The 18,201-nt window shown below is 49.3% G+C and overlaps 1 protein-coding gene across 3 annotated transcripts in view; it reads right to left on the bottom strand.

Annotated features, from left to right (window-relative positions):
* Window positions 1–18,201, bottom strand: part of ZCCHC2 (zinc finger CCHC-type containing 2) — an 88,547-nt gene that overhangs the window by 19,890 nt on the left and 50,456 nt on the right. For all 3 annotated transcript variants that reach the window (XM_034762094.1, XM_034762091.1, XM_034762093.1), the window contains one exon: window positions 17,900–17,994. In XM_034762094.1, the coding sequence (XP_034617985.1) occupies window positions 17,900–17,994 (95 nt within the window). The remainder of the gene's footprint in view (window positions 1–17,899; window positions 17,995–18,201) is intronic.

Below are 18,201 nucleotides of genomic sequence, written 5' to 3'. Positions count from 1 at the left end.
TCTTCTTCGAGTGCTTGCTCATATCGATTCCAATCAGGTGATTCCCAAGCCTTACCTAGGTGGAGGGGTCGGAGTGAGACATTGCTGTGTGCAAAACCGCTGATCCGAATGCAGCATCGTCCCTGGACTGCTGTACCAGTGCGTAGTGAGCTGCAAATGTGTGGACTGATGACTAAACTGCAGCTCTACAAATGTCCTGGATCGGAACTTGAGCCAGGAAGGCAGTCGAGGAAGCTTGTGATTCGTTGAGTGAGCGGTGAGGTGCGGTGTTGAGACACCAGCCAGGTCATAGCAAGTCCGGATGCAAGACGTGATCCAGGAGGATAGGCGTTGTGAGGAGACCGGTAAGCCTTTCATTCGGTCGGCCACTGCAACGAAGAGTTGCGTCGTCTTTCTAAAGTGCCTTGTGCGGTCAATATAGAAAGCCAAGGCCCTGCGTACGTCCAAAGAATGCAAACGCTGGTCTTGGCGAGTAGCATGTGGTTTAGGATGGAAGACTGGGAGAAATATATCCTGATTCATGTGAAACGGAGAGACCACCTTAGGAAGAAAGGCAGGATGTGGACGAAGCTGCACTTTATCCTTATGGAAAACCGTGTAAGGGGGCTCGGATGTAAGCGCCCTGAGTTCAGAAACGCGCCTTGCTGAGGTGATGGCTACGAGGAAGGCTGTCTTCCAGGATAGGTACAGAAGTGAACAGGTGGCCAGTGGCTCGAATGGAGGCCCTGTGAGCTTGGAGAGAACCAGGTTGAGATCCCACGTCGGAACGGGCTGACGTTGTTGTGGGTACATCCGGTCTAAGCCCTTGAGGAATCTAACGACCATCGGGTTAGAGAATACCGAGGACGCGAGTTCCCCTGGGTGAAAGGCCGATATAGCAGCCAGGTGAACCCTAATTGAAGATATCGCCAAACCCTGCTGTTTTAGGGAGAGGAGATATTCCAATATGAGAGGAATAGGTGCCTGTAACAGGGACACGGCTCGTTGTTCGCACCAACAGGAGAACCGCTTCCACTTGGCCAAGTACGTGGTCCGTGTTGAAGGCTTCCTACTGCTCAGCAGAATCTGTTGGACAGAGTGCGAGCATTGCCGCTCTGCCTGGGTGAACCATGGAGCAACCACGCCGTGAGGTGGAGTGATTGTAGGTCGGGATGACGCAGTCGGACGTGGTCCTGAGAGATGAGATCTGGACACAACGGAAGCGGGATCGGTGACTGAACCGAGAGCTCCAACAGTGTGGTGTACCAGTGTTGCCTTGGCCATGCTGGAGCGACTAGAATTACTCGAGCCTGGTCTCTGCGTAGTTTGAGCAGCACCTTGTGGACCAGTGGAAATGGAGGGAAGGCGTAAAACAGGTGGTCTTTCCAAGGAAGGAGAAACGCGTCCGATAGAGAGCCCGGAGCTCGCCCTTGTAGGGAGCAGAACGCGTGGCACTTCCTGTTGGCCCGAGATGCAAACAGGTCTACCTGGGGAAATCCCCACCTCTGGAAAACGGAATAGATGATGTCCGGACGAATAGACCACTCGTGCGTCTGAAAGGACCTGCTGAGTCGGTCCGCTAAAGTGTTCTGGACTCCAGGGAGGAACGATGCCGTGAGATGGATTGAGTGGGCGATGCAGAAGTCCCACAGGCGAATGGCCTCTTGGCATAGAATCGACGAACGTGCTCCTCCTTGCTTGTTGATGTAAAACATGGCCGTGGTGTTGTCGATGAGAACTAACACACAGCGGCCACGTAGTAGATTGAGAAATGCCTGGCACGCCAGGCGCACCGCCATTAGTTCCCGAACATTGATGTGCAGGGCTAGTTGGGGTGCGGTCCACAGGCCCTGGGTATGGTGTTTGTTGAGATGGGCACCCCAACCCAGAGATGAAGCGTCTGTGACCAGGTGCAGAGAGGGTTGTGGGGCGTGAAACGGCATCCCCTCACAAACCACACTGTGATCTAGCCACCAGGTGAGGGAGGTCAAGACCAAGTTCGGAACCGTGATCACCATGTTCAGGCTGTCCCGATATGGGCGGTATACCGATGACACCCAGGTCTGGAGTGGGCGAAGCCGAAGTCTGGCATGCCTGGTTACGTACGTGCCAGAAGCCATGTGACCCAACAGGGTGAGGCACGACCTCACCGTGGTAATTGGGAAGGCCCTGAGTCCTCGAATGAGGCTTGTGATGGTATGAAAACGATTGTCTGGTAGAATAGCTTGTGCACGTCCGGAGTCTAGGACTGCCCCAATAAATTCTATCCTCTGGGTAGGCTCTAGCATGGATTTCTCTTTGTTGAGTAGAATACCCAACGCGTGGAATGTGCGTACTATTATGTGTACGTGAGCTCGAACTTGCTCTCTGGTGCGACCGTGTACCAGCCAGTCGTCTAAATACGGGAACACCTGTACCCCTTGCCAACGAAGGTATGCCGCCATGACGGCCATACATTTTGTGAACACTCTTGGGGCCGAGGATAGGCCGAAGGGAAGGACTGCAAATTGGTAATGCACCTTGTTTATCACAAATCGCAGGAAGCGCCTGTGAGGCGGGTAGATTGCTATATGGAAGTATGCATCCTTCATGTCGAGGGCGGCGAACCAGTCTCCAGGATCCAGGGAAGGGATAATGGTCCCCAATGAGACCATGCGGAACTTCAACTTTACTACGAATTTGTTGAATCCGCTAAGTCTAAGATGGGTCGCAGACCCCCTTTGGACTTGGGGATCAGGAAGTAACGGGAATAAAATCCCCTGCCCCTTAATTCTAATGGAACCTCCTCTATGGCCCCCAAAGATAGGAGTGTAGAAACCTCCTGTATAAGGAGTTGCTCGTGAGAAGGGTCCCTGAAGAGGGACGGGAAAGGGTGGTGGGAGGGGGGGGAAGAAGAAAACTGGAGAGCGTATCCCCTCTCCACCGTGCGAAGGACCCAACGGTCCGAGGTTATAAGGGACCAAGCACGGTGGAAATGGGAGAGGCGATCCCGAAAGGAGGGGGCTGGATCCTGGGAGATGACTGGGGCGCCGTCCTCGACCGCACCTTCAAAAGTTCTGCCTAGGGCCTGAAGGTGGTTGAGGTGGCCCCTGGTTCTGACCGGGTTGAGGGCCGGTCAACCTCCTCCTACCACCTCGCCCCCGCCTTCTGGCAGAGTCCTGTCTCGGACGAGGCGGGGGGGGCGGGAGGAGGTAGAACCGCTGAGGCCGAAATGGCCTGCGCTGGGGTCCCGGAACATGCATCCCTAGGGAGCGCGTGATTGTTCTCAAGTCCTTGAGGCTCTGCAGACGAGAGTCCGTCTTGTCCGAGAACAATCCGTGTCCCTCAAAGGGTAAATCCTGCAGAGTTTGCTGCAGTTCCAGAGGCAAGCCCGAGACCTGGAGCCAGGAGATTCTCCGCATGGCGATACCTGAAGCCAGGGTTCTCGCAGCCGAGTCTGCTATGTCCAAGGAGGCCTGTAAGGAGGTCCGTGCCACCTTCTTACCCTCCTCCACTAAGGCCCCAAACTCTTCCCTGGAGTCTTGGGGAACCAATTCCTTGAACTTCCCCATAGAGTTCCAGGAATTAAAGTTATAGCGGCTCAGGAGTGCCTGCTGATTAGCCGCTCTAAGCTGTAGCCCCCCCGGCTGAATAAACCTTACGCCCAAACAAATCGAAGCGCTTAGCGTCCTTCGATTTGGGCGCTGCGGCCTGCTGACCGTGGCGCTCCCTTGCATTCACCGATGACACCACCAGTGAGCACGGCTGGGGATGAGTGTACAAGTACTCATATAGTCTTTTGAGGGGACAAAGTACTTCCTTTCCACCCCTCTGGCTGTGGGTGGAATAGAGGCAGGAGTTTGCCATATCGTAGTGGCATTCGCCTGGATCGTACTGATCAGGGGCAACGCTACTCTGGATGGGGTATCCGCGGAGAGGATGTTCACAATGGGGTCCTGCACCTCCACTATCTCCTCTGCCTGTAGGTCCATATTACGTGCCACCCTACGTAATAGGTCCTGGTGTGCCCGGAGATCTATCGGGGGTGGACCTGTGCTCGTTGTGCCCGCCACCGCCTCATCTGGGGAAGATGAGGAAGATGCCTCAGGTGGCAAGGGATCTAAGGGCGGGTCATGGTCCAATGAGCCCTGGAGCGGAGCATCACCTGCCCCTGGGTCCAGGACGTCAGGTGGTGCGGGCACGGAAGCCTCCATGCCCCCTGGAGGAGGGCGAGAGATGGTGGACTCTGGGGCCCTTCGCTCAGAGTGCCCCGAGCGAGAGGCTGATGGTGGTGGAGCCCCTTGTGCTTGGTGGTACGCCCACGGGGTCCAGAACGACCAGTGTGAAGGTCCCTGAGCGGGATCTTCTGCTACCTCTTGCCAGTGGCCCATGTCCAGCTCAGCGGCCTGCCCCTGAGGGGGGTATGCCGATCTCGATGCCCCATCGGAGGAACGGGACACTGATCTCGATGGCCATGGCGGTGCCGACCGCGCCGAGATGAGCTCCGGAAGATACGGTGCCGTTCGGTGCCCGTCTGGAGACGATCGGTCCCTATGCGGTGCCGGTGAGCGGTGCCGAGAGTCCGACCTGGACGGCGACCTCGAGTAGGCCCGGTGCCGGGAGCGGCCCCTCGACGTCGAGTGTCGCTCGTATCGGTGCCGGGAACTACGTCTCGAGTTCGAACGGTACCGACGATCATAACGGTGCCGGGACATAGAACGGTGCCGCGACAATCTTAGCCGCGAGTACGACCGGTGCCAAGGTGATAGTCGGCGCCGGGACTGCGAGCGGCGTCGGGACCTGCTTCGTGACCTGGATCGGTGCCGTGGTTCCAGTCCTTGAGACGGTGGGCGCATCATGGCAGGTTTTCCCCTGGATTGCACCGGACGAGGAGCCAACGGTGCCGGTGGTTGGGGCGGTGCCGGCTCCGTGAGAGCAATCAAGTCTCTCGCCGTCGCGAAGGTCTCTGGGGTCGACGGGAGACACGGCTCTATCACTGACCGCGGTGGTGATCCCGTCCGCACCGGACTCAACGGCCTTGGAGCCGGAGTCGACGGTGCCAGAGGCACCTGCTTTTGGTGCTCCACCGGTGGACGCGGCTCTACCCCCGGCACCGGGGGGGCCGGCGTCTTCAGGACAGCAGTCTCCTGCACCTTACGGGATTTCTTACATCCCGGGGATAACGATCGGCGCCGAGGCACTTGCGGCGGGTGCGGTGCCGAAGGGGTCCGGTGCCGCGGAGGCTTGTCCGACTCCACCCGCGGTGCAGGGGCAGTCGGTGCCGCAGGGGCACTGCACACCGAGGCGCTTGGCGCTGGGGCTTGACGCGCCGATGGAGTGTCCGGGCTAAGTGCCGCCTCCATGAGGAGTCGCCGAAGCCGAAAGTCCCGCTCCTTTTTGGTTCTCGGTCTGAAGGCCTTACAGATCTTACACTTATCTGTTTGATGGGACTCTCCCAGGCACTTCAGACACGAGTCGTGCGGATCACTTATGGGCATAGGCTTAGCGCAGGACGCGCACTGCTTAAAGCCGAGAGCCTTGGGCATGAGCCCGGCTATGCACCAGGGGAAAAAGGGGGGGAAGAACAACCCCCTTAATCCCCTTTAACTATCTACAACTATTAAAGGGTAAACTGAACAACTATCTAAAACTATATAACAACTACAACTACCTACAAAAACGGAATAAGCTAGGGAGAGTGGAGAACAGCTATGCCGCGCTCCACAGTTCCAACGACCGTCAGGGGCGGTAAGAAGGACCTGAGGGGGCTCCGGGTCGGCTGGGGTATATATCCAGCGCCATGAAGGCGCCACTCTAGGGGGCTCCACAGCCGACCCGCCGGGTGTTGCTAGGGTAGAAAATTCTCCGACGATCGTGCACGTGGCGTGCGCACACCTGATTGGAATCGATATGAGCAAGCACTCGAAGAAGAAGATGTCTATGCTTCTGGCTCAGATGCTGGCTTGTGGGACCTCTCCATTAGGAGTAATTTCAATCGCAAGTCCCTGGCTTTCCTAGTCTTGGCTTTTACTTATGGCAGTGTGGACACTTTTGAGGTACGTGTGTCTCGCCTAGGCAGTGGACACACAGAAATAACTGGGGGGGGTTGTTTTATGCTAAGTAAGCTCTGAGGCACTGCTAAATGCTCTGACTGATAGCGAAAGGCAGTAGAGAAGGAACTGAAGGGGGAAGGTCGCACAGCGCCACATAATCGCCAGAAGCCGCGTGAGATGAGGACAGCGCATGTGCGACCCAACTGGGCACTGCTACTATAAATCTCCGATTACGAGAGTAGGGGTGCATGAAAACCTAAAATGGATCACCCACAGGGACATGACTCGAAGAACACCACTACCTTCCAGAACATAAGATGTTATCTACTTGGAGAGCTTACAATTAGAGCTGGTTAAAAAACATTACAGATTTAGGGAAGTTCACACACTGACTTAATCATTTTTGAAATTTCAATGTCTACTTAACTCTCATAAGAGAATCCTCCAACAAATAGGATTAACAGTTCAGGACAGGAAAGGGATGGGGTTACTAAAGCAGAGAAAAAATAGAGGAGAGAATGAATTCTTGATAGAGGACAAAGGTGAAAAGACAAGCATCTAGCAGTAGCATTTTGGACAGACTGTGGGTGGGTGAACAGAAGACAAACAGTGAGGAGAGGGAAGATCTGAAATGGCAAAGATGTGACTTTGAATTTTTCTCCCATATATCTAAATAATCACTAGATGACAGATTATGAGCCTGGGAAAAAGAAAGATAGCAAAGTTAGGGAAGAAGAGTGATTAGGAATAAACAAGTTAAAATTGAGATATTAGTTTAGATTTACAGTGTTAAAATCCCACTAAGGAGGAAAGTGAGAAGAAAAGGGAAAGTAGTTAATGAATAGCTGAAGTGTTACCTATAATATTACAAAACCTGCTTTCCAACCATACTTTTCCCTGTCCCCCCCCATCCCCCCACTCCTCACAACAACAGCTGGAGGAGGAGGGGAAAGTACAGAAATGAAAATGGTACTCATGGGAGACTTGTGCCAAAAATTTAAAATTTCTGTGCACAATATTTTAAAATTCTGCATATTTTATTTGTCAAAACAGAACATGGCTGCTCCAGTTTCAATTATTTTGGTAATTTATTTCAAAAATACCTGTCAATAATACAGACAACAGCAAAGAAGATCCCCCAGGAGTAGAGAGTTAAAGAAACCCCTACAACAACCCAGTTCCAGTTGGAGAGGGGGTAGATGAGCTGTGTGGGGTCCCCAGAGCCCAGACACCTGTACGCCCATCCTCTCAGAGCCCAGGTGCGGGGTACCCCTCAGCCCAGATAGCAGCACCCCCTTCCCCAGAGTCCAGCCGCAGGACAGCCCCGGGCCCAGACAGCAGCACCCCCAGAGCCTTTACTCCTCCGCAACTTCTTTACTGTCCCACCAGGGGACATGGTGTGGTGTGGCCCCGCCCTTCCTCACCCCCTTTCTGGCGTGACCAGGTGCCCAGTTTTTGACCGCAACACCCGGTCGAAAAGGGACCCTGGTGGCTCTCGTCAACACCACTGACCGGACCATTAAAGGTCGGTCAGCAGTGCTGCAATGCTAAGGCAGGCTAGTTCCTACCTGTCTTGGGGCACCACACTGCACCCCTGAAGCAGCCAGCAGGTCCGGCTCCTAGACAGGAGGACCACGGGGCTCCGTGCGCTGCCCCTGTCCTGAGCATCGGCTCTGCACTCCCATTAGCTGGTTCCCGGCCAATGGAATCTGCGGGCAGTACTTGCAGGCAAGAGCAGGGTGAAACAGAGCCTCCTGCCCCCCACCTTCCCCCTGACCTAGGAGCTAGACCCAAACCCCTCCTGCCTGGCCCCACCCCAAAGCCAGCACCCCCCAGCCCAGAGCCTGTATCCTCTCCTGCACTCCAACCCCCATCCCTGAGCCCCTCCTGCACCCCAACCCCCTGCCCCAGTCCAGAGCCGCCTCCCACACCCTGAACCCCTCATCTCCAGCCCCACCTCAGAACCAGTACCCTGAGCCCAGAGCCCACACCCCAACCCCCCCCCACATTCCAAATCCCTCGGCCTGAAGCACCTTCCTGCACCCCAAACCCCTCATCCCCAGCCCAGAGCCCACACCCCCAGCCAGAGCCCTCACCCCCTCCTGCACACCAACTACCTGCCCCAACCCGGAGCCCCTTCCCACACACTAAAGCCCTCATTTCTGGCCCCACAAACCCATTTAGAGCCTTCACCCCCTCCCGCACCCCAACCCTCTGCCCCAGCCCAGTGGAAGTGAGTGAGGATGGGGGAGAGGGAATGTAGTGAGTGGGGAGAGGAGCCTCAAGGAAGGGGCAGGGCCTCGGGTAGGGGCGGGACTAGGGTGTTCTATTTTGTGCAAATAGAAAGTTGGCAACTCTACTCCTTTGCCAGAGCTGGCTGGGTCTCCCAGGCCCTCTCCTATCCCTGGGAGAATGAGGATCAAGGAGCATGCAGCCTCCAGCCCCACCAAGCTGGGCGCTCTGCTCACTGCAAGTTGGCATCTGCAGAGTCCAGCGGCCCCTAGTGGCAGCCAGAAATTCTGAGGGGGTAAACAGAGAATTTTGTGAAATTCTGCATTGCACAGTGGCGTAGAATTCCTTCAGGAGTAAAATGGTAGAACTGCTCTGATCATACCAGTTAGGAACCAGACTACCAACTAGTAGAATACATGAACTGCAGAGGTGGTTTAAAAAAAAAAAAAAAGTCTCACTCCATTTGAAGGCATTAGTTTGAGAGTGCAATTTCAATTATTCTGCAAGTCTTGCCATTGTAGCAAATCCACTCTAGTGGCACAGAAGGATTATCAGAGCTGCATGAAAGTATTCCGGTAGCCAAGAGGTCAATGGGGAGAGGAGAAAGCACAACTGAAGTGAGGAAGGGGCAATACCTATAGCTTGTATAGGCCTACATATTTTATATGGAAACAAAAATCAAAGTTATGGGACTGTGTGACCTCAGACAGGTGACCTTTACTCCAGTCAATATGCAGTAACAGACATACACTAGGAAGATAAACAAAAAGTGATGCTTTCCTGTTCTCTGGAATTCAGAGAGCAACATTTGGCAGGTACACCACTACTGCTGCTGCAGATATGACAGCATTCACTTAAGACATCTCATTTTTTCACCTTCAGAGGCATCAGAATACTTCTAGACACCTGGCACACATTTTAGGCATGTTATCAGGCACAAATCCAAAAGGAAAGTGCCTTTACCATCTGCAAACCACAACTCAAGACAACTGAATAAAAATTAAGACACTAAAAATTGGGGCTGTTGGTTAATTGCAGTTAACTCGCGCGATTAACTCAAATCGTGATTAATTGCAATTAAACAATAGAATACCAATTTAAATTTTAATATTTGATTTTTTTCTACATTTTAATAGTGATTACAGTTAAAAGACAGAATACCAAGTGTACAGTGCTCACTTTATATTTTTGATTACAAATATTTGCACTGTAAAAAGCATAAAGAAATAGTATTTTTCAATTCACCTCATACAAGTACTGTAGTGTAATCTCTATCATGAAAGTGCAACTTACAAATGTAGATTTTTGTTACACAACTGAACTCAAAAAAACAAAACAATGTAAAACTTTAGCGCTTACAAGGCCACTCAGTCCTACTTCTTGTTTAGCCAAACAAGTCTGTTTACATTTACAAGAGAAAATGCTGCCCGCTTCTTATTTAGAATGTCACCTGAAAGCGAGAACAAGCACTTGGTATGGCACTTTCGTAGCTAGCATTGCAAGGTATTTACCTTCCAGATATGCTAAACATTCGCATGCCCTTTCATGCTTTGGCCACCATTCCAGAGGACATGCTTCCATGCTGATGATGCTCATTTAAAAAAAAAAAAAAAGAAGTGTTAAATTAGTGACTGAATGCCTTGGGGGAGAATTGTACGTCTCCTGCCCTGTTTTACCCACATTCTGCCATATATTTCATGTTATAGCAGTGACCCAGCACACGTTTGTTTTAAGAACACTTTCACTGCAGATTTGATAAAACGCAAAGAAAGTACTAATGTGAGATTTCTAAAGATAGCTACAGCACTTGACCCAAGGCTTAAGAATCAGAAGGGCCTTCCAAAATCTGAGAGGGACGAGGTGTGGAGTATGCTTTCAGAAATCTTAAAAGACCAACACTCAGATGCGGAAACTACAGAACCCGAACCACCAAAAAAGAAAATCAACCGTCTGCTGGTGGCACCTGACTCAGATAATGAAAATGAACATGCAATGCATCAGTCCGCATTGTTTTGGATGCATGTCCTCTGGAATGGTGGCTGAAGCATGAAGGGACATATGAATCTTCAGCGCATCTGGCATGTTAATATCTTGCGTTGCTGGTTACAACAGTGCCACGCAAATGCCTGTTCTCACTTTCAGGTGACACTGTAAATAAGAAGAGGGCAGCATTATCTCCTGCACACGTAAACAAACTTGTTTGTCTGAGCAATTGGCTGAACAAAAAGTAGGATTGAGTGGATTGGAGGCTCTAAATGTTTACATTGTTTTGTTTTTGAATGCAGTTTTGTTTTGTACATAATTCTACATTTGTGAGTTGAACTTTCATGACAAGAGATTGCACTACAGTACTTCTATTAGGTGAATAAAAAATACTATTTCTTTTTTACAATACAAATATTTGTAATAAAAAATAAATAAAGTGAGCACTGTACACTTTGTAATTGAAATCAATATATTTAAAATATAGAAAACATCCAAAAATATTTAAATAAATGGTGTTGTATTATTGTTTAATCACATGATTAATTGCTTGACAGCCCTACTAAAAATGCAAAACATTCCTGCGGTGCCTTCATTAACTCCATCAGCAGTGGAGGCTGTTCAACAATCAAAGGCTGGGTCTACACTACCCGCCTGAATCGGCGGGTAGAAATCGACCTCTCGGGGATCGATTTATTGCGTCCCATTGGGACGCGACAATCGATCCCCGAATCGATACTCTTACTCCACCAGCGGAGGTGGGAATAAGCGCTGTCGACGGGAAGCCGCAGAGGTCGATTTTGCCGCCGTCCCTACAGCGGGGTAAGTCGGCTGCGATATGTCGAATTCAGCTACGCTATTCGCATAGCTGAATTTGCGTATCTTAAATCGACCCCTCCCCCCCCCGTAGTGTAGATGTAGCCTAAGTCCCCATTAGTGGTCTCCATAAAACATTTTTCCAGAAGTTTGGTTACTCATCTTTAAACAAGATGAACACAACTGAGAATACAATAGTAGAGTCTTCAGATAACAAATCAGCACATTATAGTTTACCAGAATGAACTATTTCTACAAAATGTACCTTCCAAAAGATGACAATGTAATGTGACAGAAGTTCTTTAAAAAATGGTAGTTTAAAGTCACCTCTGGAAGGGAAAAAAAAAAAAAAAAAGCTTCACTTCAAAAGGCCCATTAGCAATACTTTTTATGATCAAATAGGGAGGTTCCTCAAGATGTATGGTCCCCACCTGTATTCCACAAGTATGGATGCACATCATGCACCTGAGTCCAGAGATTCTCAACAAGCAACGTCCATTGGTGTACACACACACACACGTCTTCCTCATGCTCCAGACTGAAGGCATAAAAGGCAGTGTGGGCCAATGGGATGTCTGATTTTGTCATCTTCCTGAATTAGAAGATTCAGAGAGAAATGAATCCTGATAGGACGAAGGACACCCTCAGAAAGTCCGGAAACAAAAACGGTCAGGGCCAGTTGGGTGCTATGAGAATGACTCCTGCCCTGTTGTGACAGATGTTGCCTAAGACCCATGATAGCAGGGGAATGAATGGAAAGACACATCTGAGTTGGTCCGTCCATGAGAACAGGAGAGACTCCCTGGGAGTCATTGCCCATAGATACTCTGGAACAGTATTGGGGAAGTTATTTATTTGTTTGGGGGCATGGAGAGCCCATTGAGGTGTTCCCACTAACTGAATGACTTGTTCAGGACAGAACTCATGGTCTGCAGAGAAGCGCCTGCTTGGGTTGTCTGCTAATGAATTCTGAACACCTGGATAGTGATATGGTTTCTGGTGCACCAATGCCAAAGCCTGACTGCTACCAGGCAGAGGGAAAGGGATCTTGCACCAACCTGCTTGTTTTATACAAAAGAGACCATGGTGATGTTGTCCAACATTGCTTGGATACAGAATGAATGCATGAGCAGGAGAAAGGCCCACTCACACTTGTTCTGGGTTCGACTACCAGGTTAAAGATGTGATGACCCTGGCGAGAACGGTCACTCTGGTGTTTATGTGGTCCCCCATCTGGCAAGTAGAAGGACAAGAGCCAGGCCTACAGGCAGCATAAATGAATTCTGACAAATGGTGTTACAAGTACACAAGGCCATGTGGCCTAGCAGAGAAAGCTTACATTGCCCATTGACTAAAATGTTGGGGTGGGGTGGGAGGGGGAAGAGCGTGAGGAAAGCTCTTGCTGAAACTCGAGTCCAGTGTCACTCTGATATACTTTATCATCTGTGTGCTGTCAAAACGGACTTTTCTTTGTTCATGTAAACACTGCACTTCGCCAGCAGATGAAGCAGGAACAAAGTCACTCATCTGACTGTGTTGTTGGAGTGACCTACTACTTGGAGCTAATCATCAAAATAGGGGAAAAACTGACATCTCAGATGGGCTTTGTGAATACCCTGAGCACTATTGCTAATCCAAAGGGAAGGGCTCCGAACTAGTAATGTTTCCTGACTAACCAGGAACTGAAGCAATTCTGTAGGACAGATTAATATCTACATTTAAAAAAAGTGCCCTTCATATGGAGAACTATGAACCACATTCACATTTTGTAGGGAGGGGTAACCAATTTGAATAAGGTGTTAAGTTGTCAGGGGGTCCCGGACCCAACCCTACATTTCTTTTGGAGACTAAGTAGCATAGGGAATAGTAACCCTCTCCCTTGATATTGAGGTCGTACTTGCTTGTTCTATTGCCCCTTGCTGAAGAAAAGAATCTGCACCCTGGCAAACAATCTCCTTATGAGAGTGGTTCCTGAAGGGGGGGGTGCAAGGAGGGAAGAGAAATTTGATGGCGTAACGATGGTGGGTAATTTTTAGCAGCCAACTGTCTGTCATGATAGAGTCCCAATTGTAGGCAAAAGGCGAGACTGCCCCAAAAGAAAAAAAATGGGGAGATTGACCCCCTACCATTTCTATAACGGAAGTGTCAAAAGTAGCCCTTACGTCGGTGGGAATGGGTGGAAGTCAAAGCAGTAGAGGGGTCTGAAAATGGAGGCACCTGAATGTCTATGGTGTATTCTCTCAGAGGCAGAGGTCTAAATGCCCAGTGAGGGAAGTATTGGGCTTGAGCCTTTGAGGGAGTGGAGAGACTCAGTCTTTGATATTATCAGCCTGTTCTGTGAGGAGGACAGATCTTGGATGATACTCTGCACCTCTCTAGGGAAACCTGAGCATTGCAACCATGACTTCTCATAACAATGCAGTATCTGTTGCCTCCTCTGTGTTTGGAGGGACGTTTTTGCCACCAAACTGCCCTCATTCACTAAGGCCTGGAAACAGGACCTATTCTCCTCAGGGAGCTGGTCATTAAATTCCATACACTCAGTGTAATTAGGAAAATCATATTTGGCCAAGAAAGCCTAGTAATGAGAGATCCAGAACTGGAGAGAGAGGTGAAAAAGGGACAAGCAGCACAACCTTCTCATCAGAGCGAGTAGCTTTTGGGTGCTGTTGCTTAGATCACTGTAGCCACATACACCACCAATGAGTTAAGCGGTGGGTGAGAACAAAAACCCTCACCAGTTGGATGGAACTAAAGTAATGCTTCTCTGCCCTCCTAGGGATGAGAACACAAGAAGCAGGAATGTGCCAAACCATCTTTGCTGGGTCCAGAATGGCCTTGTTGATGGGAGGGCAACTTGACCGGGACTTCATCAAGCTGCATCTGTAGCTCCACAGCCACCCTGGGCATGAGTTCTTGATATTGCTTAAAGTTGTCTGGTGGAAATGGAGAAGATAGAGTAACCGACTCACTGGGTGAAGATTATGAGATTGCTCGCTAACCTTGGATCCGGCTCACCTTCCCGTTCTGTATATTCCAACAGTGCCATTTGTGGATGTCCAGGCAATGTCAAAATAGGATTCCTGCACCAATCCTGGCTGTTTAGAGTAGGGCTCTCATGGTCCCTGTTATTGCCAGTATGATGGATCAACTGACAGAGGTGGACCTCATGGCATGACCTCAAACCACCTTTCTCCTGTGGAATCTTATCTGGGCCTGCTTTGTTATGTCACTGCCTGATGTCACACAGACTTCTGTGGGGCCTAAGACTCATCAAAAGAGAAAGCCATATCACTTATCTCCAGTGGAACCGTCGGTTGCATCTTAATGCTGGCAGGTGGGATAGGAGAACAACTCTAAATAATAGGACAGTCTCTTCCTCTGTTGTAACAACATCCCAGAATAGAGACTGTCCCGATAGGAGGGACTGGATTGAGCAAAGATGTCCGCTGGGGAAATGTAGGTCTTAGATCACCCTGGGGTGCATTGGCTGTAGAAGTGGATGGGACCACCAGGAGGTAGTTATCCCGAACCTCATGTGTACCAGGTCTCCCAACTTTGATGGGGTCAGGAAAAGATACTCTCTCTTCGGGGCAGTCTTAAATTAAGATGGCTTGTCCTTATGTTTAGGAGTGCTCCCAGCGCTTTTGACACCTTCTCCTTAGCCTTCACAGTCTTAGTCTTTGGCTCCCAAGTTTGTGCTCAGAGGGGCTCTGCCTGCTCTATGAGACTGATATACTTGGTGGGGGGAAATGAGGGGAGGTCATCCCTGTCACAACTCTGATTGGGGATTCATTGTCTTCTCCATGAGATTTTCTGAGTCTCAGTTCCTAATCTTCATGAGTTCTGGGGTGAAAGAGCAGCAGATGACACACACAACAGAAATATGTGCCTCACCCAGGTAATAGAAGCAGCACTGATGTTCGCCGCTCACCAAAATGAGCGAGGACAGGAAACAGTTTTTGAACCCTGTGCATGCATGATTCTAGACTGGAAAGGTTTCAGCCTGCACCACCTTTTATGCCCTTGGTTTGGAGCATGAGGAGAGCTGTGGCACATGTGCAGGCCAGACAGACAGACACTCTACATCCAGGTGTAGGGGGCACATGCATATCCCATGTGTGGAATTCACATAGGAACCATCATTTGAAGAACAAACTAAACTAATATAAAAACTATTAGCAGACTATCAAAAAAACAGAAGAAATCTGGGGACACTGGATTGTGACTCTGGCCACGCACTGGTAAAAAGAGACTGGAGAGGCATTGGCTTGCACTGCCTCTTATACCCTAAGTCTGGAGCACAAAGAAGGCAACTGCGCATATGTGGGCCAATAGACACTGCTTGTTACGAATCTCCAGAGCTGGGTGCATGAAATGCATGCATACCCATGTGTGGAATACACACAGGGACCAGCACTCAAAGAAGAGCTGACTATTGCAACTGTCACATGATCATATACACGTCTACCCCGATATTATGTGGCCCAATAGAACATGAATTCAGATATAACGCGGTAAAGCAGTGCTCAAGGGGGGCGGGGCTGTGCACTGCAGCGGATCAAAGCAAGTTCGATATAATGCAGTTTCACCTATAACACGGTAAGATTTTTTGGATCCCGAGGACAGCGTTGTATCGGGGTAGAGGTGTGGTACCATTGTACACACTTTCAAAGGTCATTTCTGAGGTTGGAAAAAGAGTCAAACAGCTGAATGTTACCCATAAGTGAACTTCTTCCTACTGCTGGGTATACCCCCCTTTCCCCATTTTTTTCCCTCCTTGATTTTATTATTCCTGGGTGAATTCTGTACCGCTGCATGCACACTGAAAACATGTCCCCTCACAGATTTCTTTGCTTCCCTGCAGAAAGTGACAGGGAAGTGAAGGGAAGCCACATCGGGGCTAGTTACTTTTTAACAGGCCTGGGGTGTAGGAGGGGGGGAGCGGGAGGAGAAGAGGCGGGGGGAAAGAAGGGGGTAGAATAGGGACAGGAGAGAGTGATAGGAAGAAAAGGGGATAGGGGAATCTGAGAGGGGAGAAGCTCTGCATGCAGTGTCCCCTCAGCACCATCAGCATCTGGGGCTTCTCTATTAAGCAGGCCCATCAAACCCTCACTCTGATGAGCCCCACCTACCCTGCCTCTGGACCACCCCGATGAACCCTCACTCCCAACCAGCAGCACCTGGAGCTGCACCCCCAAGTCCCACTCCTCCTGAACTGGGTCCCCTCTACTGAGCCCCCTCCACCAAGACCAACCCACTGAGCCCCATCCCCCCACACCTAGACACCCCTGCAGAGTCCCATTGTCCCTGCATCCGGAAGCCCAGAACGAGCCCGTTTATATCCAGATCCCCCCATTCAGCTGCCCACACTCAGACTGCCCCAAATAGAAACCTCTCACCCCACACCTGGATCCCTTCCACACTAAGCCCCGCTACATTTGGATCCTGCTGGGCTCTGCCTGCCTGCCCATGCCTGGTGCATCTGGCGCAGAGGAGCAGGGTGCTAGGGTGTTTCTGGGGTGGGACAGGTCTAGCCCTTGTGTGCGACAGGGTTTGGTGCAGCCTCACAGTTGGGTCTGTATCCCAGGGGGAGGGAGGTGTGTGCACATGCAGGGTCATCTCCCACTTCCCACATCTCCCACAGCCAGTGGGCTGTGCTCCCCACTGCCATGCTGGAGCCCCACATTTATTTATTGGCAAATACAATTTGCAGAATTTTAAAATATTGTGCAAAATTTTTTATTGGTGCAGAATTCCCTCAGCTGTACCTTCACTTAATCTGCTGTTTGAGCTACTATTCATAGGGGATAAAATGCCTTCTTTCCTCTGATAATGTTCCATTTACAGGGTACTTTAATTCTTGAAGTGCTCAACATTTGGTTTCAGCTCCTCTACTGGTTCAATTATATTGAAGTATAGAATAGAAGCATTTCATACAAAACTTCACATTTAAGTTTCCCATTTGAAGTGAAAAGTTGGTATTTCTGCAGTTCCTCAGTTTTGTTAAAATACATTTTAAAATATTCAAATATTGACAATACACTAGGAAACAAGACATTTGAACTATTTAGACAAACCAACCTTCCTTAAAGCAAACGTATGATTTGATGAGGATATTTTCTACTGCTTTTCTCTCTGCTGCTACACAATGAGCAGGTTAGCACTAGTAAAAGTTTCATTCTTTTCTCCACTTTTACTCTTCACTTCCTCAAACTGCACTACCCTCAGTGTTACTGATCATTATGCTAGCCAAAGATTGTTGGGACAGCAGCACTTAGGACTCCTTCCTCTCAACATATACACAAATAAACCATAATAAATTGCTGTTTTGTGCTGATTCAGAAAGTTTCTCATTTCACTCTACTGCTTGTGTTTTAAGCAGCCACTTATGTCTATCCTACAATACTTTTCCTTTGATGCTAACAGGAGGAGGCAGGGAATCCAGCAGAAGAGAACAAGCTAACAAATATGTTATCAATAGTTGTGCTGACATGGGAGACAACGTAAACAGGCTTAAGTTCTTTTTTTGTTATGGACAAAACCTGAGATGTGGGGAAAGTGTTCAATGCGGAGTGGCACAGGAGGAGAGGGAAACAGTTATTGAGTTTTAGATACAGTTAAAAAAAAGATATATATATTGGAATTGCCCTTTAATATTAAATTAAATAAATTCTTAACTATTATAATCACTAGCAGAGGATCTTGACACTGGGCACTCTTAAACATGCATGTAGTAATTGTGCAAAAAACAGGACTAGATTAAAAGATATGGCAGCTTTAACAGATTTCCTTAGTATACTGAGCACTATTTTATTATAGTTAATAAGAATCTTTTCCTGAAGGGAATGTCTTACCTTTTGCTGCCCCTGCACGGATATGCTGTGCTGCTGCAACTCTAACTCCATTAATCCTATTGCTCAATCTGCTGTCAGTTTTCTTTATTTTATCCCTATGTAGGTAAAATGAAAGAATATTTTTCAAAGGTAGTTTTGGCAAAGATAACCAAGGTATAGAATATTGCTTTTATTTGCACTGGAATATTTACTTGTGACCTCAAAATGTGCTTATCAGTGAAAACAGTACCCTACAGAAGTCAATATTGGGATATATCACAGGTCAAAATTGCAACCCATGTTATTCAGTATATTTAGTGAAG

The sequence above is a fragment of the Trachemys scripta genome, chromosome 2 (assembly GCF_013100865.1).
Source record: "Trachemys scripta elegans isolate TJP31775 chromosome 2, CAS_Tse_1.0, whole genome shotgun sequence".
Lineage (NCBI taxonomy): Eukaryota > Metazoa > Chordata > Testudines > Emydidae > Trachemys > Trachemys scripta.
This window is presented reverse-complemented; position numbering and strand designations above follow the sequence as displayed.